Below are 27,268 nucleotides of genomic sequence, written 5' to 3' on the forward strand. Positions count from 1 at the left end.
TATCCCACAGCCCCCATTGGTCTACACATCCTCTGCCAGTTACAATTTCGTGAAGGGTGAAAACCGTAGCTCACCCCTCTCCATGAGTCTAGCAGCTCACTCGGGCCAGGCACACAGCTATCACTAAATGTATGGATGACGAAGGAAACCAGGGGATGAAGGATTTCCAGGAGTAAGTGGTCAGCAGGTCACCTGCCATAGATAGAGGAATCCACAAGATCTGTCAGTTGAGGGGTCCCCAGTGACCTGACCAGGCACTTTAGTGGAGTGCCAGGGGCAGGAGCCAGATGGTGATTTGTGCCAACCACTGTGAAAATTCCACATAATGGAAATGGTCTCTGGTGATAATATCCTAAAAGCCCATAAAGTCCAGAAATATTTATAAAGGTAAACGTTCTGGGTTTCAAAAACAGGCTTTCCTATCCCAGCCTTTCAAAAGGAAGTGAGGTATTTTATTTGGTTGATCACTAGGAAACAACAGGATTTCAAGAACACAAATAATTTCAACCACAGAACTAAAATTCAGCCATTTTCTTTAACACTTTAAGGCTATTGTTAACCTTTTATTAATCCATAAAGAGGCAGTTCCCCCGGGGGAAACAATAGCAGAGTCAGCAAATAGAGCTTTGACAAAAAACTACTTTGAGTTCTGGTCTCTACGATAGAAATAGGAGATGGAGGCATTTTAAAGCGCTTACTATGTGCTGGGCACTTGTGACCACGGGGAATAGGTTTCCATTACATCACACCTATTCAGGCATAATTTATGAGCTTGCTGGAAGCCAAGTTTCACTAAGGGGCAAGGAGAAAAAGTCTTTTTTTCTTTTCATTTTTTGTTTTTCATTTTCTCTTTGAAGGCTAGCGGACTGGAAATTGCTCTCAGTGGCTTTACTTAATATATATCAAACTTTCAAATCAAACTCTTAAGTCTTTTCTAAAAGACAGGTGTTTAAAACCCCTGAAATGACAGTGAGTGCCTTCTCAGCCCTTTCCTTCCATCTTTGCTCTAAGATCTGTGCTCTCTAGAAATGTATGGAGCGCAAGGGTTAGATGAAAAGGAGACATGAGGCAGAAGGTGGTATTTGAGTCAACTAGACACAGAGAACCTGGGTCTCCAGCAGGCTGGTGGCAGGGGGTATGGAGGTCACGAAGCAGGTCATGCAGGGAGGAGACAGGACTGTGTGGGCACTGAGGCCATCCTGGAGCAGAAGTGCCCACGGTGTACTGAGCTTAGGGACCTGGTATCATCGTGGCGGCCACCAATGGAAACAGGAAAATGCGCCCTCTATGCTGGGACTTCATACCTGTATCTTACTTCACCATCCCAGCAAGTTTCTGAGGGAATTACTGTCAAAAACCTTCCAGTTCTGAGTGAAGAAACTGAGACTCAAAGAGGTTAGGGATTTGCCCAAAGCTGTAGATGTAGTGAGAGGCGGACCCAGGACCTAAACCCAGGTCTAATTTCTAAGCCAGTGTTCTTAACCACTACTAAGAGGAACTGGCTTCGATGGAAAAAAAAATGATGCAGTCAGCTATGGATGCTGTAGGTGGGTATGAAGATCAATCAGCCAGCACGCTGGGAGCACCCAGCAGGGAATGAGGACTTGTGTCTGGAGAGGCTGGAACTAACTACCTGAGAGCTCAGCACGGGAAGGGCAGAAGTAAAGCCAGGAGACTGGCCGCCAGCTTTGCAAGAACCACTGTAACCAAGATAGAGCCATGAGAAGCTCCCGTGGTGAGGATCGGAGGTGGTAATTAGCGATCAGATGAAAATCCCTGCCCTGATGGAGCTTATGTTCTAGTGAGGAGAGGGAGAATAATCACAAAGAAGTAAAACATAAGCAAAAATTGCTTCTTCGGGGTCCTTTATGAAGTAAATAAATAGGTTGTATTACAGTACAGATCACCTGCGTCGGTCCTCACTTGGTATGTACCTTTCATTCATTCAGCCAACAAATGTTTATTGAGCATCAAGAAAGTGCTAGACTAGGGGGTGAGCGAGCCCAGGGTCCCTGTCCACAGGAGTACATGGTGTTGGCAAAAATGGGGAAATGGTGGTGGTAGGGGGAGGAGTTCAACAAAAGGGGCTTATTGGCTCTAAAAGTAAAGAAAAGGCTGATTTCCAGTTTTCCCAGCATGAAAACCAAGCAGCTCTAATTATAAGTCAAACACGGTTAGCAGCAGCACAGCACGAAAGGCTTTGCAGGTACAGGCAGAAATGAGTCCTGGGTGGCCTGCTCTACTGTGGGGCTTCGTGCCTGGTGCCTGGAACACCCTGGGACTTATGTTTTACTTCTGACGTCTCAGTTGGAAGAGACCTCATCCATCACTGGGCCTTCCAGAGGTTTTTTTTTTATGCAATGTCTAGAGGGTTCCAAACCACTGATAGTTTAATTGGAGAGCTTAATGCATACTGGAGCATGATAGGCTTGAATCCATTTCACAATCAATCCATCCCACAAAATTACTAATAACCATCAGTAAAAATTAAGTTAATGAAATTATCATAGCATACCCAAATTCACTTGTATTTGATACAGCGTCTTACATAATAACCAGAGTTTTGGTTTAGTTAACAGTAATAATAACTATTATTTATTAAGTGCTTAACTAGTTACCGTGCTAAATGCTTTATATACATGGTTTCATTTCATCCTCATAGAAACCCTGTGAGATTTGATGTTGTCCTCTTCACTTCCGTTTTAAGGATGAAATCTTTGAGGCTTAAGAGAGATTAAGTACCTTGCCCAAGGCTGTGCTCAGCAGCTGGCTGGGCAGGGAAGCCCCACAGCCTGAGGCTCGCCACACTGTCAGGTTCTTTCTTTCTTCTTTTCTTTTTTCTTTTTTTTAATGTTTTGTTTTTTGAGAGAGAGAGAGCAAGCAGGATAGAGGCAGAGAGAGAGGGAGACACAGAATCCGAACCAGGCTCCTGGCTCCAAGCTGTGAGCACAGAGCCCGACTCAAGGTTTGAACTCATGAGCCATGAGATCATGACCTGAGCCAAAGTTGGACTCTTAACCGACTGAACCACCCAGGCACCCCTGTCAGGTTCTTTTTGAGAGAACATGAAGTGAGAACAAAACTCATCTGCATAATTGAGGCTTAATTCAATACTTCTATTGATCTAAAACATTTTGGAGGAGGCTGGGTTAAGATTTTTTTTTTTTTAAATAATCTCTACACCCAACATGGGGCTCAAGCTCACAACCTCAACATCAAGAGTTACGTGCTCTACCGACTGGGCCAGCCAGGCACCTTTTGGAAGTTGTTTTTAAAATATTCTGGAAAACACCATGGGCTCTTGTATTAGATGCAAGTTTAAAGTCCAAGTAAGAATCAGGAATTTTGTTAAAATATATATATATATATATATATATATATATATATATATATACACACACACACACACACACACACACACACACACATATATAAATTCAGCAACTCTGTTTATTGTTATTTTTTGAATGTTTATTTATTTTGAGAGAGAGAGAACGAGAAAGCAGAGCCGGGGAGGGGCACAGAGAGAGGGAGAGAAAGAATCCCAAGCAGGTTCCTCACTGTCAGCCCAGAGCCAGATGTGGGGCTTGATCTCAGGAACCGGTGAGATCATGCCATGAGCCAAAACAAGAGTTGGACATTTAACTGACTGAGCCATCCAGGAGCCCTCTATTTATTCTTTTTTAAATCACACATGTACCACACCAGGACTTTGAAGACCTGGTTTTAATCCTGGCTGTGTGGTTTCCAGTAAATCACTTCTCTCTGGGCCTTGATTTTGGTATTTTTCAAACATGGGAATTAAACTAGACTTGGGGTGGGGGTTGGAGGAGCTCCTGGGTGGCTATGTTGCTTAAGTATCCGACTTCGGCTTTGGCTCAGGTCATGATCTCAAGGTTCGAGTTCCAGCCCCGCGTTGGGCTCTCTACTGTCAGCACAGAGCCTGCTTCGGATCCCCTGTCCCCCTCTCTCACTGGCCTTACCCCCTCCCCTCAAAAATAGACATTAAAAAAAATAATAAATAAACTAGACCAGGGGGTTCTAATTTGTTTTTGACCATAGAACTCTTTATTCAAACAAAATCTCACTTGGAATCCAACACACAAAACATACTAAAAGCTGAGTTTCTAAGGTTTGGTTTTGTTTTGTTTTCCAGGAGGGGGAGGGTCCCCACAGGCCAGCTCCTTGCTCACCTTCTCACCCCCTGAGGCATCCGGAGGCCTGACCCTGAGCCCCAGCACAGAGCCCAGCAGCACCAAGCACAGGTGGGAAACTGCTACTCTCTGAATTCTCTCTAAAGACCCCGAGCTCCTCACCACTCAGGCCCGCATGGCACCTTTCACATAGTAGGCACTTAATAAATATCTGTGAGGAAGCGAATGAAATCTTACTCTGCCTTTCCGGAAATGCGGATACGTAGTTTTCATTTCCTCTGCTGATTGACCTACGCAGTTAAAGTGCTAAGATGGATCCTGGGGGAAACCAAATGTTCCGTTTATGGAAAAGCTGCTTTTAGATACTGAAGTGGCTTCCAAGTCCACCATGGCCATAAGTTAAGGGTCTGTCAGCACTTCCATTATGAAAACCGCTTTGTGGTTTCATAACTTAGCCATAAAAGTTTGCTGCAGGCTATCCTTCGGCATACAAATTGAAAACCTTGTTTTAAGCCAAAATGTGGGAATTGGAAAACAAACAATTTATTGGTTTCAGACATAGTTTTATACACGTCTTAGCCAAACAAGATTTATTATGTGGGCAATTAAAGTGGACTAAACCACTTGATTCTTGAAAAACAAAAAAAGGACAGAAATGATCAAACTTTATATTTCACAAGGAGGCCCTGGACATGATCATTCTTTTTGGCTTTATTTTTATCCGGTACTTTGTCCCCCACATTGATGAGACCTCGAGTCTACTTACATACCCTTCTCCCTGCTTGTGCTGGTTAAATCTGAGCAATCACCTACTCAAACCACTGACTTTACTGAATGGGAAACTGAGGCCCCAGCAAAGAGAGTCCAGCCTGAATGTATCCCGCCACTAGCTAGGGGGACTAGACCCAGGTATTCTACATCCCAGCTTGGTGATCGGCTCATGGCCGTTTCCCACCAGATGTAACCATTCAAGGTTCCAGGATTCTACATTCTTCTGGCTTGCTAATGTCTAATGCAACACACACAAATACGCCCTCCCACAAACAGTATATGAGGTACTTTGTGATTTTGGCTACCTAAGTCACAAGCCACATGCTTATAAACTTGTTTTATGTCCTCTTTGGGCCAAGCACAGATTTGAGCTCCTAGAGATGGTGGGTTAGTTACTAGGTCACAGACTCTCCTCTTACTAGGGAGAGACCCAGGCATGGGTGTGTGGAGCAGCTTAAGAACAAACAGGTCAGTCCTCGAGCTCAGAAGTGCAACTTAACAAACAAGGCAGTCGTTCTTGTTTGTCTGTCATGACTGAAACAGATCATTTATTTGCGCCAGTGCTTGACAATACAGTGTTACGGCCCTGGGGAACAGGTGCATTTGTTCAAGACTTAGAACTTCTCCTCTGTGTTACCAAAGCCCCTCGCAGGCCCCCCTGGCACTGTCGTAAGCGTCTGCCTCCATATCTGTCTCCCCAGACCGCATGTGGGGCAGGAACCAAATCTCATTCCTCTCCCTATGCCTCTGGCACAAAGAAGGTACTCAACTGATGTTTGCTGAGTGAATGAATGAATGGATAGAGAAACAAATGCGTGCACTTACGACAGGGCCAATCTTTCTCTGACGTGGCTTCTCCAGGCCTCTCTTCACTATCGCCTCTGCCCTGCACAATGCCCCTGCTCCCTCAGAAACCAGCCAGACTTCTCAGCAGCGATCATTTACTGTTGCAGAAATATTTTTGATAGAAAGAATGCAATTCTGGTAATAACAGCCCCATAAAGTATTTTCCTAAGTCAAAGAGGAATCTGAGTCAGAAAAATAGGAAATTCCTAAATACCTGGGTAGAAGATCACAGCCTACTCCAATCTCTCTGGTTTCCACCTCAGGCTTGGGCTGGGTTTCTGTTAAATAGTCCAACCTGCTTTGTAGTTCATTATTCTAGAGAGGAGGAAAAAAGTACTTTTAGTAAAGCAAATCTGTCCCCCACAAACATGGCATGTATTACCTGATTTTCCCCTGTGACATGGACATGTCATAATGTATTTTTCGAGCACCTCTTACACAGTAGGAATTAAAGAAACACATCCTTACGGATAGTTTTCTGTGCATGTACATACATATGGATCCAATTCTGCATAAATGGAAACAAACGAAATACCCTATTCTGTGCTAAATTTGGGGTCTTTTTCACTCAGCAATTTGTTGTGACTATCTTTCCATGTTTATTAGTTTTCTTTTTATGTCCGCAAGATATTTTAATGGGTTCAGAGCATTCCATTGTATGGATGTACATTATTTATTTAACTAGTCTCTTATTGATGGCACTGAGATATTTACCACTTTCCTTGCAATTATAAATAAGGTACAGCTCATGTTTTAATACTCCCTTATTAAACTATAAAATGAGTAAGTCTATTAATTTAATTTAGTGGGAAATACCTCCATAACTTAATAATTAGTATTTCTTAGGTTTGGAAAATTCAGAATCTCAAACATATAAAGTAGAACAAGCTCCTTGGGATTAAAATTAGCATTCTAAATAGTTTTTCTTCAGGCCAGAGCCAGACATTACCTAGGTTGATGATTAGATGCTCAGGAATTGGAAATTTGCCCCATGGGGGAAATGAAGGACAAAGGAGCAGGAGGGTTGAGGATATTGGAATGAGAGTAGAAGTGACGGTGCCTGACACCTAAAGTGCAAACATGCAAATTCCAGAACGGGGTTAACACGATTATCTCTGCGCATTGAGAGCTTTCAATTTTTTTTTTTTTAAGTTCTTCTGTATATTTCTCCATAATGCTAAATTTTCCTTTCTTTGTACATAATAGGTTAATTCTTTTTCATTATTTTTTTTCATGATGAGAGGCATAGTTTTTCATCCCCATCACCTTATGCAACCATCCTCCCAGCCACCTCATCTCTAGTAACCATCAGTTCTCTATAGTTAAGTTTGTTTTTGCTTTCTCTCTCTTTTCCTTTGTTCATTTGTGTTGTTTCTTAAAATCCAAATATGAGTGAAATCATATGGTATTTGTCTCTCTGACGTATTTCACTTAGCGTTAGACTCTCTAGGTCCATCCATGTTGTTGCAAATGGCAAGATGTCACTCTTTTTATGGCTGAATACTATTCCATTGTGTGTGCATGTAAGTGTGTGTATAATATGCACACACATTTATATAAAATACTTATATGTATATACACACATTTATATATAACACACACACATATTATATAAGTATACACAGACCACATCTTTATCCATTTATCAATGGACACTTGGGCTGCTTCCATAAGTTGGCTGTTGTAGATAATGCTGCAGTAAACATAGGGGTGCATATATCCCTTTGAATTAGTATTTTTGTATTCTTTGGGAAAATACCTAATAATGCAATTGCTGGATGGTAGGGTAGTCCTATTTTTTAATTTTTTGAGGACCCTCCACACCGTTTTCCACAGTGGCTGCATGAGTTTGCATTCCCCTTTCTCCACATCCTTGCCAACAACTGTTAGACTAAATTTTCACTAGGCAATACCGTATCTACTTATCTATATCCTCAGAACATGGCATGTCAGAAATACAAAATAAATACTTATGGAATAAATAAATGTATAAATACTTTTATAAGTAGCATGTTATTTGCATAATTAGAAAAAAATTTTTTTTCTTTTCTTTTTTTGTTTTAAGCTGGACCTGAATCTAAAGCACTACTGTAAGACACTAGATTAACACATGAAAGTTGAAAAGTCCTTTGAAAAAGAAGCTCATTTGTTTCAAAAGAAAGTGGGGTACAGCTCAGGAGCTTCTGCTCCAAATGGCTGATTCCGAGGAGCAAAGCAGCCGCTCCGGTACAAACCCATGCTCTGCTAGTCTATGGATCCTTGCACAAAAGTGGGAAATGGTGTACAGGGGGAGAATGCATTCCAGATTCGCTAGCAGCTGACAAGCCACGACAGCTGGATGGGCTCCAAACCTATCACTTAATGCTCAGGATAGAAAAATGTTGCTGCTGGCTTACTGCCTGAGGTACAACATCTACACACACATACACACACGGCTTCCCCAGCAATATTTGGACTCTCCCATTCATTAGGAAAGACCAAGGCAGAAGAGGCTTGCCCATTAACAAGCTCCAGAAATCCCACTGCCTTGTCTCTTTTCTCAGAATAGAGTAATAATGACAATTTCACATAATTTTGAGTTGACCACCCATAGTTAGGAGGCATAAAAGACAAGGTTAGTACCCTTTTTGGTACATTGAATACAGTGCATAGCAGACTGGTAGACACAAATCCTTTGTTCTATTTCAGAAGGACTCTGTGTGCACATCAGATACCTGCTGAAGGCTGATATGAAAACCCTATACTCTTAAAATTTAATGCCAAATTATATATATATATATATATATATATATATATATATATATATATGTATGTTATCTACTATGTATCATGTCGTGTGTAAAGTTAGGGGAGCTAGTTAGCAGTTAAAGAAATAGGGCATGAGTTGCAATCCTTGATTTCAGTCTTATGAGGATACAGACTACCAAAGAGAAAATAACACAACAAAATCATTAGTCCCATGCCAGAGGGATCCACAGACTATAAGGGGGGACTTGGAGAATATGTTGAGTGCAAGATGTGGAAAAGGACTGAACTGTCCATGAAGATTTCCTGGAGTTATACAAGGGAAAGAGAGTAAGAGATACAAAGGGATGAGTGGTCCAGAATTGGGGAACATACCAGGTTAAGAACAAGCACCTTAGTGAAGTATGCAGGTAACAAAAGTTGCTTGTGAAGGGCTACATGCACCTTTACAAGGACTTTATACCCAATTCTGTAAGCCCAGAGTCAGCCCTAGATTTTATTTCAACCACTGGCCCTCCAAGTGAAAGTTGTACTGGAAGGAAATAAAACTATAGGTAGGAAGATTAGTCAAGGAGGCCACTGTAATTTCCTAGTTCAGAGAATGAGAACTGCATTTATAACACTGAGCAGTGAGCACTCAACCAATGGTTGGTCCTGCAAAAATTAGCTATCAATCAACTCTGGACAGAAGACAAAAAAGCATCTATTAAGGTCTTTGGAGACCAAAGACAGGCAAGCTATAGAGGGGAGTGATAGCCTTAGAACAGGTTCTCTGTGACTCATTAGTTTGTTTTTGTTTGCAGCTTTGCCCAGGAGCAGTACAGTCATGGAGACCACACAGACACTTTAAAAATTCAACAGAAAGATCATCTTTCTGGTAGAAATAAACAAACAAAAAAACAGAAGGAGTCCAGCGTAACCAGGACTGCCAAGAGTAAAGGGGAAGCCAAAAGGAGAGTCCTGAAGGCAGAAACTCTAAATTCTGTGTATAGACTCAGCTCAGGTCTCCGGCAAACCCCTGAACCATGCATGTATGGGGCAAACTCAAAGAGGTTTACAGCCAAAGCTTAAAGAACTGAACTGAGATATGAGCCATCACAGCATGGCAGGGTAGAGTTGGGTCTAACCAAATTCATTACCTAAAACAAAAACCTTAGTGCTGCTCAGAACAATAATAAAACAGAATCCAAAGTCTCCACAACAAAACCTTTACAAAGTCCAGGTTATAATCCAAAATTACTCAGCATGCGAAGAGTCAGGAAAATGTGACCATTCCCAGGAAAAAGGAGAACCAATAGATGCCAGTCCAGAGATGACTTGGATGTTGAAATTTTCAGACAAGGATTTTAAAACAGCTATTATAACTATTGAGCACAATGAGGTCGAAGAAAATATGCTTCTAATTGATGTAATAAAAAATCAAAGAAATAGAAAATCACTAGACTGAAGAAAAGAATGGAGATGATGGAGTCAGTGAACTTGAAGACACATTAACAAATCATTCAATAAGAATAAGATAAAGGAAAGATTGAAGATAATAAATGGAACTTCCTGGAAGTATGGTACAATTTCTAATGCCTAACTGGAATCACAGAAGGAAGGATAAAGAAACTAGAGCAGGAAAAATAAAGAAGTAATGGCTCAAAATTTCCAAAATTTGGTGAAAGACATAAATTTACAAATTCAAGAATCTCAGCAAATCCCAAACAATAAATTGAGAGAGAAATACACATTGGTATATCCTAGTCAAACTAGTGAAAACCACCAATAAGGAAAAAATCTTGAAAGCAATCCTGTTACATATAGGGAAACAATAATTTGAATTACCATGGATATCTCATCAAAAACGATGGAAGCCAGAAGACAGCGCTAAAAGAAACTCATCCCGGAACACTCTATAATTCAATAATGAAAGTCAAATAAAGAGCTTACTGTCAGAAAAAGGAAAACTAAGTGAATTTGTCCCTATATGAGCTGCATTACACAAAATGCTAAATAAAAGGTCTCCAGGCTGAAGAGAGATGATGATACCAGAGAGAGACAGATTTTCAGGAATGAAGAACATCAGAAATAGATACTATATGAGTAAATATAAAAGATGATTTTCTCTTAATTTCTCTAAAATACCATTAGATTACACATTGTATATGTTACATATACATATTGTATATATTATAGACTATTAAAGCAAAAATTACAATGAGTGTATTTGGGTTTGTAATGTGTGCAGATGGAATACCTATAATAATAACAGAAGGGGGAGGGGGAAATGGACCTATATCATCGCAAGATTTCTACATTCCACACGAAGTAGTACAATATTACCTCTGAGTAGATTGTGAACAGTTAATGATGTATATTATGATACCCAGAGCAACCACTAATATACTGGAGAAAAGAGATACAGCAAAATGCCAACTGATACAGTAAAATGGAATTCTAAATATTGAAATCATCAAAGGGGGAACAAAAATAAGCAAAAAATAAAAACAAACTAGAGGGAATAAACAAAAACAATAAAATGATAGGCCTAAATCCAATCATATTAATTAGCAAATGCGAATGAACTATATAGTCCAGTAAAAGAGACTATCACAATATATACAAAAGCAATATTTATGTGCTGTCTACAGGAGACCTGCACTAAAGACAAAGACATGGATCAGTTAAAACTAAATGGATGGAGAAAGACACACAAGGCCAACAGTAAACTTACGAGGTCAGGAATAGCTATATTAATACCAGGGAAAATAGACTACAAGACACACAGTATGAACAAAGCAGTGGCAAACATTTTATAATAATGAAAAGGTCAATTCATCACCAAGACAAGCAATAAAAAAATGTGTGTCTAATGAGAGAGCTTCAAAATATATGAAGTAAAAAAAATAACAAAATTAAAGAGCTGGTCTAAAACCATAGTAATGGATTTTAACACCCTTCTGTCAGCAACTGATAGAACAATTACACAAAAATCAGAAAGAACATAAACAATAGTAATAGTAATCAACAACCTAATTCTAATTGATATTTATAGAACACAAAAACAGAATACCTATTTTTTTACACAAACCAAGAGACATCATATGCTGAGCCATAAAACAAGACTCAATAAATTTAAAAATGGGTAAGACCATACAAAGTATGTTCACTAACTATAACACAAATTAGAAATAAAAAACAATACGATATCTAAGAAACCCTGAAATATTTGGAGGTTAAACCACACACTTCCAAGTAACCTACAGGTCAAAGAAGAATCCCAAAAGAAATTAGGAAATATTTCAAACTGGATGATAATGAAAATACAACAGCAAAGTCGAGGGGTGCTACTGAAGAGAGCATGCAGGGACATTGATAGTTGCTAATATTAAAAAAGAAGAAAGTTTGGGGGTGCCTGGGTGGCTCAGTCAGTTAAGCATCTGACCTTGGCTCAGGTCATTGGATCTCACGGTTCATAAGTTCCAACCCTGAATCAGGCTCTGCACTGATAGCATGGAGCCTGCTTGGGATTCTCTTTCCCTCTCTCTGCCCCTCCCCTGCTCATGCTCTCTCCCTCAAAATAGATAAAAATTAAAAAAAAAAAATTTAAAAAACAAGAAAGCTCTAAAGTCAGTGACCTAATGTCCACCAAAGGAGCTAGAGAAAGAGCAAAGTAACACCAAAATAATTAGAAGGAAGGGAATAATGAATATCAGAGCAAAACTCAATATCATGGAAAAATAGGCAACAGAGCATATCAACAAAGCCAAAAGCTGTTCTAATTTTTGAAAACGTCAAGAAAATTGAGAACCCCCTAGGCTAGACTGATCAAAGAAGAGAGAGAGTAGGGGAGGGTGGCATACAAATTATCAATAACAGGAATGAAAAGGATGCTCAAAGGAAGTAACTGGGTATCTACATGGGGAAAATACGTATGTATACTATTACTTCACACCAAACACAAGAATTCAAGTGGATTACAGGTATAAATTAAAAAGCAAAAACTATAAAATGTTTAGGGAAAATCCCAGGAGAAAATCTCTGTGAGCTTGTAGTAGGCAAAGATTTCTGAGAACACAAAAAGCACACAGTTTTCTTTTTAAACCTGTGTCTACCATACATTCCATCACCATTCCGCTATTAGGACTTTACCCAAGAGGAGTGAAGACGTATATCCACGTCATGACTTGTACAGTAATACTCATCACAGCTTCATTCACAAGAGCCCCCAACTGGAAACTCCAATGTGCATCAGCAAATGAGCGGATAAATACAAGGGAATGCCACTTTGCAGTAAAAACGGGTGCATGCAACATGGGTACAGCGAAAATCATCATGCCGAGAGAGAGATGCTGACACAGAAGAGTCCGTACTGCATGATTTCTCTTACAGAAAATGCAGACAAGTCCACAGTGACACAAAGTGATAAAGTGACCCTCCCACACACAAAACCACCACTGGCTGCCTACGGGGGGTAGGGGGTGATGGAGAGAGGGACCACAAAGGGACCCAGGGACTCTTTGGGAAGTGATGGAAATGTTTTGTATCTAGATTGTAGTGGGGGTTCCACAGGTACATACAACTGTCAAAAGTCACTGAATTATATCTGTTAATTTTTTTAGGTATTACATCACATTATAGTAGTTTCAGGTATACAACAGTGATATCATTATTTTTTTTGATGTTTATTTTTGAGAGAAGGAGAGAGACAGGGAGCAAGTGGGGCAAGGGCAGAGGAGAGGGAGACTCAGAATCCAAAGCAGGCTCCAGGCTCTGAGCTGTCAGCACAGAACCCAATGCAGGGCTCGAACCCACAAACTGAGAGCTCATGATCTAACCAACTGAGCTACCCAGGCACCCCATGATTCACTATTGAATATATTGTGAAGTGACCACCACAAGTAGCCTAGTTCCCATCTGTCACCATACACTTTACATAGATGTGGTTTGTTCACGTAAATGAACACACAAGAAAAAAAAAAAAGAGAAGGTGGGAGCCTCAACAGGGTCAGGAGGAGGAAGTTAGAGAAGGAGGGACAGATTAAGAAATACTTAAAACAAAACTGCCAGGACTCGTACAGGCAAACAAAGCCTCTGCTCTCAGTTCCACAGACTCTAACCCAAGTGATTGCTTCTCAGGCTGGACCTCCAGATCCCAGGGTTGTCCTTTCAAATACCACCCCCTTGTGTTCAGATGGGAAATGCAGCTCAGAGGCGCTGTGCCTTCCAGGAAGGAAGGACCTGGTGCAGCACCTTGTGGCATTTTTTGGCAATTAGGTCACAAGCGTATGGCAGCCACCTCCTCCCCCGACTCCCTCGGGCCCAGGGGAGGGAACGGCTGGAGGTGTAGCACACGCACTAAACAGGAACGCGTGTCCAATAAAATGCGGACGTGGAGCCCCGGTGCCTGGTGCTGCCACCCCACTACTACGCTGGAAAATTACTAATAGTCCCAGGAATGCACAACAGACACATCGAGAGGTTTATGTACCATACAACACGCATTAAATGCAGGGTGGACAAAACCAACTCATTTGACTCCTTTCCTCTTACCTTTGAATTTAACTGTAGGTTCAGGATTTGCAGCAGAGAAGAATGGAATAGAATCTGTTCAGTTTCAGAAAGCTTATTGACCTTATGGAGGCATATGCTTATAATTTTATTTTAATAACATTTTCTATATCGGAAATAGGGGATGGGATAGTCCTTCTTCAAGAGGCAGGCACATAAAAAAAAATTGCTTGGGAAAAAAAGAAAAGGGAAAACGAATGGACATTTTTGTACCGGGGAGATTTTGAATTGGTTAATGGAACAAACTTTTAGGGATCTGGTGGGGGGTGGGGGTTCAAAATCTAATGAGTATAAGCATTAGTAAGTATGAACGATGAATTCAGAGACCAAAATGATCCACATTCTCTATTTAAAAAAAAAAAAAAAAAGGTGTGGCCCCTGGGTGGTTCAGTTGGTTAAGCCTGCAACTTCCGCTCAGGTCATGATCTCGTGAATTTGTGGGTTTGAGCCCCATGTGGGTCTCGGCGCTGATAGAGCAGAGCCTGCTCAGGATTCTCTCTCTCTCCCTCTCACTCCTCTCTCTCCCCCTCCCCCATTCACACTTTCTCAAAATTTTTAAAAAAGGAAAAAAAATATTTAAAAAGAAGGCAGGGAGGAGAAGGAAATACATAAAATGAAAGGAGACCCTGGGACCCATACAGCTGGAGAAATAGTAAACACATATGGCATTTACTATGAGCCATGTACTTTTCTCATCACTTAGTGTTAATTTAATCCTCGTAACAACTCTATGGAGAAGATACCAAGGTAAAGAGAAGACTCTGTTTTACAGACGAGCAAACTAAGGCCCAGAACAGTTAAGTAACTCACCCAAGATTACATGACTAGGTAAGTGGCAGAGTGGAGATTTGAACTCAGGCAGCTTAGCTTCAGAGTCTGAGTTTAGGCCCTTAATAAAAGGTAGCTACTTTATTAATAAGATGGAATACAAGAGGTTATCAGATTTGTCTGTCAAAACTTTTCAAAGGTCTCTGAAACACCACCTTTGGCATCATTATGGTTTAAAGCAGAGGGATGGAAAGCATGATATAAAAATTACTGGTGTTAGAACAGGTGAACATCATAGAAATTCTTAGTGGCCAACAGAACCCTGCGTTGTAAAGCAATATAATTAGACAAATTTGGAAATGTTGGTGGGACTTCATCATCTTAAAAAGACACATTTCCCCCCAGTTCTGTCATTACTAAAACTGACCTAACACTAGGCACAGAGCTTTAGCCATGACCAGTTCTCATGCCCGAGTAGTTTTCAGTATAGTTCTCCACTAAAATGAACCAGGACTCCTCGGAGACAAGCCAATGCCATATTGTGAAACGGGACAAAAACGAGGACAGCAATAATGAACCCAAAAGCATCAAGAACCCTGCTACATGGGCAAAGAAGTTAACGTAAGAGAACTCGCCCTAGCTGAGTTGTGACAATCTGGGCATCAAAAAAGGCCAAGGAGAATGAAATTATTATTATGGAAACATATTGAGTCTTAGAAATGCCTTGTGTTCACAACACTTTCAAAGGAAAGATTAATATCAAGTGTACACAAAGATTGTTTTAATAAGAAAGGTGACTAAGATAAGCTATGTTATAAGCTATGATTTTAAAACTAGAAAGCATTAACATATGAGGCGATGTAGTTTCTTTTATAGAGTATTAAATGTTTGTTTATAAAAATTCTGTATCAGGTAAAATAATAAAAGAAACTGGGCGTGCTTGGCTGACTCAGTTGGTTAAGCGTCCGACTTCATCTCAGGTCATGACCTCGAGGTTTGGGGGTTCAAGCCCCGCATCAGGCTCTGTGCTGACAGCTCAGAGCCTGGTACCTGCTTCAGATTCTGTGTCTCCCTCTCTCTCTCTGCCCCTCGCCTGCTCATGCTCTCTCTCAAAAATAAATATTTAAAAAACATTTTTTTTTAATAACAAAGGCTGTTAAGTTGGGTCATCCCAGGACCTTAGGGTCCACGAAAGGACTGCTTGGCCTTGGTAATCAACCAGGTGGAAAGAGGGGCAGAGATCAGTGCCATTAGTGGTCACACACAATTAGCAAGGAACCCAAAGACAACAGTGTGTTTGTAACAGGATAAACTAGTCAAACAACCTAAAGAGGAAACCAAGTTCTCAATTCAAATCTCTCATCTTCTAGGAGGTGAAACCTCTACCTAGCCCAACAAAGTATGGTAAAATACCAATAAGGAACACGTAAATTTTTAATAGTTCTAAAAACTAGGTCCATACATCATGATGATAAGGGGTCCTGACTCTGAATCACCTTGAAGTCACCTCACCCTGTGTGCTCACCCCAGAATCTGTACCCTTTAACCTTAGAGCTACTCAGAAAAGCTATTCTGTCTCCTTCCGATCTGAAAGAGCCCTGCACCTGTCTGGAAAGTATTACAACGTTAACTCTAAGAAAACACTGAAATAACTAAAACAATAGCCCTGGGAAGATATATAAAACAAACAATGAAGAAATAAATTAAGTCCAAGATATTTATATATTTTAGAATAAGTTCAAGTATAAATGTATTATTAAATCTTATCATTGTGTAACTTATTATTGCTTCTCGGCCTTTTGGCTAAGATCAAGTGTGTAACTTATTGTGTGTGTGTGTGTGTGTGTGTGTGTGTGTGTGTGTTACCTGCTGTTTAAGTGGATGTAGGAAGTAATCAAGAGGAATTAGCCATACTACATTTGTAGTGGATTTTAAATAGTTTATGGGAATTGAGTCAAACAAATTTACCTTCAGTTTAAATTCTCAAGGAAAACGGGCTCTCAAAGTCTTGCTTATTGGATATACACAGCAGACACTGCTGGTCCCGCTCATATCCATTTCCTGACAGGCACTTGTGACTTTTCCTGGGGGCTTCCTCTAACCACCAGAGTCTAGGTGGCTGTGCCAAGACAGACCACAATTGCTCCCCCTGCTCCCCTAGGAGCAGGCCTCAACCAGTGGCGGATGGGAGTTAGTGGTGAAATGCCCAGGTTTCTGACCTTTTGGCAAGGATAACTCAGAGCCGTGCACAGCACCTCCTAGAGACCCCCAAGGAAAGTGAGCTGCAGGTGCCCACGGTGGCAATGTCCTCAGCAAGGCACCCATTATTGGCTTTCGGCCTTTCCCTGACTCAACTTCCCCCTCCTCTACTGGGGCTTCCTGGGATCACCTACCAAATAAACTATATGGACTAATATCTACATCTCAGAGTCTGGACAAGAAAGGAGTTTAAGAAATGAAGCATCAGGGGCACCTGGGAGGCTCAGTCGGTTAAGCCTCCGACTTCAGCTCAGGTCATGATTTCACAGTTCATGAGTTTGAGCCCACATCGGGCTCTGTGCTGACAGCTCAGAGCCTGGAGCCTGCTCCCAGTTCTGTGTCCCCCACTCTCTCTCTGCCCCTCCCCTGCTCACACTCTGTCTCTGTCCCTGCCTCTCTCAAAAATAAATGAACATTTAAAAAAAATTAAAAAAAGAAAAAAGAAATGAAGCATTAAAGCATACACGTGCATTAGGCTGTTTTCTCTGCACAACATCCCCTCGTATATTTTGTCATCTACTAGTAGAGCTGGCTTGAGTGGCACAGTCGGGGGGAGGGGAGGGCTGGTGGGCACTACTTGGGTGACCTGCTGTGCCTCCCGTCAGCTTCTCCTTCCGTTCTGCTGGAGCCTCCCTCTCTCTGGACCCATGGGCTTGCACCAGGGCCCTCACTCTCTGATCTCACTGGGGAAGGTGTGATTCTTCCCACAGGGAATGGTGACTTCACAGGGCAATCTCAGAAATGGCCATCTGTAAGGCTGGAGCTGGACCTAGGGACTGTGGAGGGGAAGGCAGGAGAGGGATGGGGCAAAAACCCACTTACTCAGCTGTCAGGACCCTGAGACTCCTTGGGCTTGAATCTGCTACCAGGTCCCTGTGGGCCATGAGGGACTTCTGGTCCTGACTTTTATAGGGAGCTCCCGAAACAGAATAAATGAAAACCGTTTGTCCCTCCTACAAACACGGCAGTTAAGAGCCCAGGCTTTGAATTCAGTCTTACCCATTTCTATTATCACCTTGGACAGGTTCCTTAATGCCCCTGAACCTCAGTTTCCCCATCTAAAAAATGGGCGAAATATAATCTAATTCATAAGATATCCCTCTTAATAAACATGCCAGGCATTTTCTATGCATCCTTACTGCACAGTCACACACATGTAGGTGCAATTACCATCCTCCTGTTCTAATTATAAGAAACTCCCCCAGCGTCGCCCAGCTCATAAGAGGCAGAACTAGGGTTCCAACTTGGGCAAGCCCTATTCTGCTCTTAACCTCTTATGTTCTACAAAGGATGTGGAAAGCAATTAACAACATCCAACGATACCAGGTGTTTAACAAATGTCGTTTCTTTCCTGTTTCCTCACTTCATCATTCTCTCCAGGGCTGTCTCCCTCTGGGGAAGAACTATGTTGAGCAGAGACAAGGAGAGATTCATGAGGCTCAGAAGGAAGAGGCTCAGTGCCAAGTTGTTAATAAAGAGCATTCAGAGCAAATAGATTTTGGCTTCTCCTTCTATTAATGCCTAAGCTCTTCAGGTTCTTCCAAATCCATAATTTCCTTTTCTGGAACCTACACCAAATCTCCAAAGTAACTTTTTCATCAGGAAGACTAAATGTCTTGAAAGTTTCAGGTGAAATTAAGTCACCTCTAAACCTGCTGACTCAATGTCACAGCAGAGCACTGGTTAGGAACCCTTCTCTCAGCCTGGCTCTGTCATTAACTAAGCTGGGTGATCTTGAGCAAAGCCACCTGCCTCCTTTTAAAACATTTGTTAATATAAAGATAATGATCCTTGTCTTGCCTTTCTTAGAGTTGCTGAGAGAACCATGTGAGGAATGTGCATGAAAAATATTTCACAAAAGTATGAAGCACTACATAAATGTGGGAAATTATCAGTGTTGTTCAACAGCTTATCCGACTTGCTAAGAAAATTCTTGAACAAGAAAAATGAGAGCCAAAAAGCAAGGGTGAGCACAGCAATCAGGAATGAGGAGAGTCAGGTGGTAAAGAAAAACTAGCTGTCAGAACCTCATTTTCAGTGTTGGCAGTTAACCTTCAATCAATTTTATAAGGCCAGGAAATAGCCATATTTTTAATTAAGTGTCGGTGGTAGGCTCAGCAACATAAAATATAATGGTAGGGAAGACACCAGCTTAAAGAAACACGGTTTCTTACCTCTCCTTCCAAGAAAGATATCTTTTCTAAGAGCTGCAGTATTAAGAGCTGTTTCTGCTGCACCTTTTTCTTTAATGATTCAATCTAGAAAGAAACAAATTAAAAACTGTTAAAAAAAATGCAGAATTGTACAAACACGAGTTAATCAACTAGAAGGGATCCCTTTGGTTTTCATTGAAACAGAAGCCACATGTTGGTTCCTTGTGTTTCATGGAACACTATGAACACGAGATGCTCCCTGGAAAAGAGGGCTCCGTGGCCATGTAAGCGTGGGACAGCACAAGATTTTGGAGTCACATCTCACTGGGTTTGTTTAACCTGTCATTTCCACACTGATTTTGCTGGGTAACCCTTACTAACGTCCCATGTATGTTCCAGAGAACATGCTTTGGGGAATGCAAACACAGCTCTACAGAAAATAATCATTCAACTTAAATTTGTGAGGCGGCCCACATTTCAAACATTCAGCCCTGTTATTCCTGTTAAAACATTCGTATCTGTTCAACCAGGGGTCAAAAGTTTCGGCCTGGAATAAGGGTCACTGTCCCTAAAAGTACAAATGGAATTGACAGGATCAATCACCCACGTGGCCTGCGATAGCGGGGAAGGCTTCCTAAACAGAGAGACTTGAGCTGGGCTTTCACCTTTGCTTTTACAACACAGTCTATCTTCAGCTACTCTGACTTTGCTTTTCATTCATGTCATGTTCCAGAGACAAACCATGGATGCCCTAAAAGCAGGAACCAGGGTGCGACGGGTGGCACAGTCAGTTAAGCGCCCAACTCTCTATCTCGGCTCAGGTTACGATCTCACACTTCAGTGAGTCTGAGCCCTGCATCGGCTGTGCACTGATGGAGCAGAGCCTGCTTGGGATTCTCTCTCCTTCTCTGTGCTCCTCCCCTGCTTGCGCTCACTCTCTCTCTCTCTCTAAGTAAATAAATAAACTTAAAAAAAAAAAAAAAAAAAAAGCAGAAACCAGGGTGCTGTGTACCAGGCTACGTCATAAACAATAGTGGGAACAGTGTGCAGGTTCGATCAATAACTAACTTGTGGTGTTGAAGAACAGGCTAACTTTCCAAGAATCTCAGATACTGAATTTGTACATTTGCAAATCTTTTTAAATAATCCCTCTCAGTGCAAAATGACACAATTCTGTTAGAAGTCAATCTAACAGGAGTATAATCGCATTGCCCTTCGGCCCAGCAATCCCATTTCCAGAAAGAGATCCCCAAAGACACACGGGCCAAAATATAAAATGACGTGGACAAAGGACTTTTGTTTTTAAAAGACACAAAGAAAACAGAACTCCATTAATCAATAAGTGGCTGGTTAAATAAACCATGGCTCATCATGACATGGATGGCTATGAAGATATCTAGACCAGATATGGTGCGTTGTAAGGATCATATGGTATGTGAACTTCAGTATAAAACAGGTGAGTCCATATGAATGCATATATATTTACAAAAAAAAATTCTGCCAAGATAAAACAAACCATAATTATTAAGAAAGAGCTGCCAATAGGGAGAGGCAGGAACTCAGAGCAGACATTAGAAAGAGTTTTTTGGTAATACCTTGTTGCCTACGTTTAGTTTTGAAAGCGCATTTTATAGATTCAAAAAATAAAATGAAACGAAAAAGGAAAAAAGAAGCAACTCCTAGAACTTTTAAACAAAGTGAAATAAAGGAACCTAACTGTATATCAAACTGGTAAAAAGAACCCAAGTGTTGTTAGAACAAGCTAATGTGACTTTGTTTTTAGTAGAATGTATTCTAAACATAACAGAACTGCAAAGAAGTCTCTTATTCACTAGGAAAACTGTTGACAATACTGGTCCTGTTGTTTTGAAACTATTTGAAATACTGTCATATAATAATGTTTGGAATCAAGGTTTTTTTGTGTAAGAGAGAGAAACAAATGTGAAATCAAAGAATGAAAAAGAAAGTTTTGTTAAGTTTGAAATGAAAATATCAGTATGAACTCATAGTATTTTATTTTCCTTTGTTAAATATGCATTTCCTAACTCTGCCTGCTGAGAAAACTTAGAAATAATAACAATAAGCACAGAATACATCCAGATTGTGGCACCTAAATACCATCCCTCACCAACAAAACACCAATCATCTTGGAGGAACAGCTCATCTCAAGGCGTAAAAATATACTAGATGAACCCAAGACACCTTGTTATGCCTGAAAAAAAATATGTTAAGGGTCTCCCTTGGGCCAAGGATGGGACAATGTGAGTGTCAAAAGAATCATGAATGTAATTGAGTAAAACACATGAAATATACATGTTTATAAGACCCTAAGTACTTTAGGACTCCTCAAAAACAAAACCAACAGCAACAGTGACTCATTGCACACCACTGGGAGTGACAAGGGAACTAACTGCTTACTTAGAAAGCTGACAATTTGGGGTGCCAGGGTGGCTCAGGCGGTTAAGTGTCTGACTTTGGTTCAGGTCATGATCTCATCGTACATGAGTTCAAGCTCTAGGTCGGGCTCTATGCTGACAGCATGGAGCCTGCTTTGGAGTCTCTATCTCCCTCTCTTTCTGTGTCCCTCCCCTTCTTGTACTCTCTCTCCCAAAAATAAATAAATAAACATTAAAAAAAAGTTGGCAATTTAGAGGAAGAATAAGGCATTTATCCTGCCTTTCTTGTATAAACCACATTTTGAGATTACTAAAAAGTCCTAGTTTAAAAGGGGAAAAAGTTTTACTTTTCAGAAGAATTCCAGTTAATGGGAAAGTGACAGATTTTGAAAATCACCATTGTGCAATCCCTAAGAAACTCAAGCAACCATCATTAATAGATGAAATGGTCAGGGGCAAAGCTAATGAGGAACTTTACAACTGTGTCTTGGGCTGTCGCCATCTGAACCCACAATCCACCTCAGCATCATCACCCGAAGCGGGACAATCCCCACGGTGACTGCAGAAGAGATACGGAGTAAATCACACAGTGCCACCATGAAGTATTCTTGCTTACCCCCACAAGAAACTTAAAACCGAATCTCACCAGGCTGCCGGAGCTAATAAAAAGTCAAATCCATAATGTGGGAACTTTTATACGACAACGGACTCGGGTCCTGCAATGTCACTGAGCGGGGGAAACTTGGTGGGAGAGCAGAACGGACGGGGAGAAGCATGCTCTAGATTAAAAGACGTTAGAAGCACAACCATCAAACATAATGGACCTTCTCTGTAGACTGAGTGACACAAAGCAACAGTGAAAAGGACATGTTAAAGACATTTCAGAAAATTTTAGGATAGGTATTAAATGATACCAAGGAACTATCATTCATTTTGTTAGATGAGACAGTGGCATTATGATTAAATAAGAAAAAGGCCATATGTTTCAGAGATGTATAATGAAGAGCATAAAAAGCACAAGCAGAATATCTGGGATTTGCTTTAAAATAACTACACAAAGGGAAAAAAAGAGAAAAAGAAGGGACAAGTAAAGCAAACAGAGCCAAGCCTTGCTATTTGTTGAATCTGGTAACGAGCCTAGGAGGTTTCATCGATTAGTCTCTCTGTCCTGAGTGCATTTGACATTTTCACGATAAAGTATTTTAAATTCCACCTAGTGTCAAAAAATACAATCCTCTGACATAAAAAGCAAGCCATACTAAATAGAATATAATAAGAAACACATTTAAGAAAAACCATCCAATGTGGATAATAATTAAAGAAACTACCAATTAAAAACAGTAACAAGTTACCCTTTAATAACAATTAAATTTGCCCCAAACCACTGGCTGAAGAACTCCATGCTGAAAGGGCTGGGAGAGACAGCTTCTCTCGTGTGTTGCAGGTGGCATTGTAAATTAGAATGACCCTTTGGGCAATTTAGCAATAAATATTAAGAGCCATAAAGCTGTTCATACCCTTTGACCCACTAATCCCACTCCTGGGAATTTATCCTAAGGATATCATTCAGACATAGGAAAAAAGCTGTATATACAAAGATCTTCTTGGTCCTATTATTTATAATAGAAAATGGAAATAGCCTTAATGTCTAGCACTAAAGGACTAGGTAATACATTATGGAATTTCACTTTGATGGAATATATTACACAGAAGCTACAAACAAATATATTGCAAAATGTAAGTGTTTACGAAAAGCCTCAAGGGATTAAAAAAAAAAAACAACTCACAATGATTGAAGGTAAAAGCCAGAAGTTAGATAAATGGAACAGTTCTGACGTTTGGGTAGGATTACAGGCAAAAAGAAAGTTTCGTTTCTTAAAATGTCCTTCAATATTTATGGGAAGAGATTTCAAAAATCATCCTTATAGTGTTCCTTTTTCATTCCTTCCTACAGTATTAAGATTTTTTAAAAACTGACTTTAGTTCTTTAAACAAAAGGCAAAACGGGTAGTGAAATTAGCTACAATGTTCCAAGGAGGTTGGGGTAAATTTCATCAAATAACCTAGAAAGGGACTTCAAATACACTTGTTTCACTATCTCTGGAGTAATCAGAGCAGTTTGTGAGTCTAAGGAAGCTAGGATCGAAAAGCACCCTGATGATCAGTTCCCAGGAAAATACTGACAGGATTGTCATTTAAAGAAAGGAGGAGCTATGGGGCCGAGATGTCACCTGGAGGATGCTGGGAAGCAAATCCTGGGTGTTCTAAGAGGACAGAGGGCTGATGCTGGAGCAAAAGAGGCACCCCCTTCGGGAGAGACAGAAGGACTGTGGGAAGGGTTTAGGGGTGCTGAAGCTTCTGCTGCCAGGGCTTGCCTTTCCCAGCAACTGAAGCTTCCAGAAGCGATCGTGCTCTTGTGTTAAGTGAATACTTTCATCCTTGACCATTCCTTACAGAGGCATCTTGTATGGTGTGTTCTGTGACCAGGGTTGACTTGTTCAGATGAGAGAAAAAAGGACACCAAGGCTGGCAGACCTGCATGCCTTGCCCCTCATACCCTACACGGGGCGCCAACCTTGAATCCCAACTGAGTCTCCCCGGGGTCTGCCCCTTGCACACACCCCAGTGTCCTCCTAGAAGACATCTGTTGTGAGGCGCAATCTCTAAATGACACATTTGTGTGGAAAACAGTGTTATTTACGACTGCCAACATCAAAGCACCTTCAAACACTGTCTCCTATAGAACCCAGCACATGATAAACTCTCAAAATTTAGCTGCTATGTTATTACTAGTATTTCTCCCTCCCTAGACTGTGAGCTTCTTGAGAGTAAAGACCTTGGTCATCTTTATATTCCCAGACAATGAATGAGTGAATCAGTGGCTCCATGCATCTATCTTTCAACAATCCATCCCTTAGACTTCTGGGGCAAAACTGTCTGGAACAGATTCTTGGAGTCCTTGATGAACCAAGGTGAATGTATCCCTAAGAGCACCTCCCACATCAGGGCTACTCCAAAATGCAGGGTACCATGCAGCTGGCATGCAACCTTTGCTCTTTTTGATACATTCATGTTTGTAAATTTGACCTTGAAGAGGTTCATGTATTCTTCATGAAGCTGCGTTTAGGTCTAGCTGTCACCAGGTGGTGGTAAATGACCAAGCTACCAGGCTCGAATCAAGACATTAAGAAATGAGAAATTGGAAGCACTTACTTTCCAGACCTCATCCATTTTACTTAAGAACATAATCTTGTCACAACCGTTAAGTTTCAGTACCAAATAGCAGACCCCCTTCTAGAACAAAAGAAGAAACCCGTCTGGTAAAATCTGGAATCTCTTAACTAACGTTAGAATTTTTTTCTTATTTTTGTCTTGATAAGCATGTTTCTTTGTAACTCAAGCTGAATATATACGTCTTGCAGCCTAATGATCACATGGGATGCTAGGTCTCTTAAGACTACAGCCAGTCTGATGTTTAAAGTGGTATGTTTTGGGGGAAAGGTGTATCCTCTATTTTCTTAGAACTGATAATGGCTTTTCTTCACATTTGCCACTACTGAGATACCTCCATGGGTGATTTTAGCTAAGCAATCCCTGTTAAGCCATGTTGCACAATGGAATCACCTAGGGGGAGGTTTTACAAAACACTGACTTCTAGGCCAACCGCCCAGAGATGCTGAATAGTATCACTCTCCTACTTAAAAGCCCTCCCAAGCTTCTGACATTCAAACTCCCTAGCATGGATTGAGGCCCTTCTGCTATGGTCCCCCCTGTATCTCCCCAGTGTCCTTTCAATGCCTGTCCTGTCCCAGATGAACCCTACGTTTAAGCCACTCCATCCTCTCAGCACTCCATGGACATACAGTGGTCCTGCCTCTGGGCCTTTGCACAGGCTGGTGCTTCCACCAACCATGACTTCGCACCCTCTATCCCCCTCTCCACCCAGAAATCTCCTGCTGTCACAAGATACTCACTAGTCACCTCCCAGAGCAGCAGTTCCCAAGTCTTCCAGGCCGGCTTCATGTCTCCCTCTTCTGTTCTACCTCAGCCCTCTGAACAACCCGTTAAGACACCTCACTGATACTACCATCCTTTGTCGACATCTCTCTTGCACTAGACAGCACACCCACAGGGAAGATGTGTTTACTGTATCAATGATCTTATATAAAAGAACTGTTTCTCTTAGAAGATGAAATCACCCTTGTCAATTCACACATTTTTACAACCTGCTTCTGGAAACAGATCGCTGTAGTGAAAGGACTCCTACCGATTTCTTTCAAAAACAGCTTGAGTGTCAGCTGGAACACAGTGAAACTGTACAAAATTTTAGTAAGATCCTGTTATGGATTCAGAGCAACCCTGAAAGTTGCGAGGCTTCTCAGCTTCCTGATTTTTTTTTCTTGTTAGTGACAGACATGCAGGTCACAGGTCATTTCGTGTTAATGTCAGAATACAATACAGCCCTATAATTAGAATTATGTGAATAGTACCCGATTGTGCAAAACTCATGAAACGTAACTCACTATTGAGGCAGAGGATGCGAAGAGAAATTAACAAATGTAAGAAATGCAGCAGCAAATACATACTAAATAGTAGGCAGCACTTGGTATGTTTTTTCAAGAAACTGTGTTGTAGGGTGTTGTGTTTTACCAGCTGGCAAATGACAATATATGTGTATCTGGAAAATGCCTTAAATGAAACAGTAAACATACACCAAAAAGGAGCACAATACTAGGAGGTATGTTAAAACTGATGATCACACTGAATCACATCAACATCAGGCAAGGAAAAGGGAATTAGATTTTTTTTTTCAATCCAAACTAAGTTTTAACCAGTTGTTTTCTTGGAAATTTGTTTACTTTCATTTTCATTCAAATTTTAGGAATAACCAATTAAGGCCCACAGGCACATTTATTCAAAATCAGGGTGTGAGAGCTGTGTGTGTGCGTGCGCGTGTATTGTGAAATTGACCACACGTTAATAAATAAAGCTCCCAACCTCTATCACCAACAACTCCAATTTGTTACTCTTTCCCATGGACCCTCATTTCAAAAGACTGCTTTGAACCGCATTTATGAAGAAAAAAATCATTTTCCCATTGAAAAACATACCGAAGATGACTAACTTCCAATTAAAGCCTCTCATCAAAACGCGACAACCAGGGTTATGAATTCTAGGTAAAAGTAAAGCAGTAAGATACTTTATTATGAGTCCTTGTAGACTTCTCAGCGGCTGTGAGAGTATTTGAAAAATTCACAAGAAAATAGTTTGAAGATTCCCATTATCATTTTCGACCCCCCTTAGAGGCCCAGTGGAGCAGTGAACCGACCAGGGCAAACATGGATCATTTGGATAGCCGAGAATCTTCTAGAGCTCACTTCTGGATTTAGTGTCCTTTTGCCTCCTCTTGTCCTGACAGGTCCTTGTTTTCCAAACAAACTCAGTGTTCCCCTCTGTGATCTAGAAAATAATTGTTCTCCTCACCCTTACCAAAATAGGAATCCTGCTTGATGTCCATGTATTTGCCCCCCCCATGAAAAATGAGAATAATTGACACTCTATACTCTTCCTCTGAAAAGGTTTTTCATAGTTGCTACGGCTGCTCTTAATTCTATTTCAGAAG

The 27,268-nt window shown here is 40.9% G+C and overlaps 1 protein-coding gene and 1 long non-coding RNA gene across 2 annotated transcripts in view; one reads left to right on the forward strand and one right to left on the reverse strand.

The window, feature by feature from the left end:
- LOC132669059 (uncharacterized) overlaps nucleotides 1-10,716 on the forward strand; it is a 36,896-nt gene extending 26,180 nt beyond the window's left edge. The window contains exons 2-3 of the long non-coding RNA XR_009605967.3: nucleotides 4,157-4,265; nucleotides 9,320-10,716. This is a non-coding gene — a long non-coding RNA (uncharacterized LOC132669059). The remainder of the gene's footprint in view (nucleotides 1-4,156; nucleotides 4,266-9,319) is intronic.
- Nucleotides 1-27,268, reverse strand: part of MYZAP (myocardial zonula adherens protein) — an 89,440-nt gene that overhangs the window by 3,687 nt on the left and 58,485 nt on the right. The window contains exons 11-12 of the mRNA XM_060618405.3: nucleotides 19,271-19,354; nucleotides 5,986-6,086 (exon numbers count right to left, since the gene is read on the reverse strand). Of these exons, the coding sequence (XP_060474388.2) occupies nucleotides 5,986-6,086; nucleotides 19,271-19,354 (185 nt within the window). The remainder of the gene's footprint in view (nucleotides 1-5,985; nucleotides 6,087-19,270; nucleotides 19,355-27,268) is intronic.

This window comes from Panthera onca, chromosome B3 (genome assembly GCF_046562875.1).
Source record: "Panthera onca isolate mPanOnc1 chromosome B3, mPanOnc1 haplotype 2, whole genome shotgun sequence".
NCBI classification, from domain to species: domain Eukaryota; kingdom Metazoa; phylum Chordata; class Mammalia; order Carnivora; family Felidae; genus Panthera; species Panthera onca.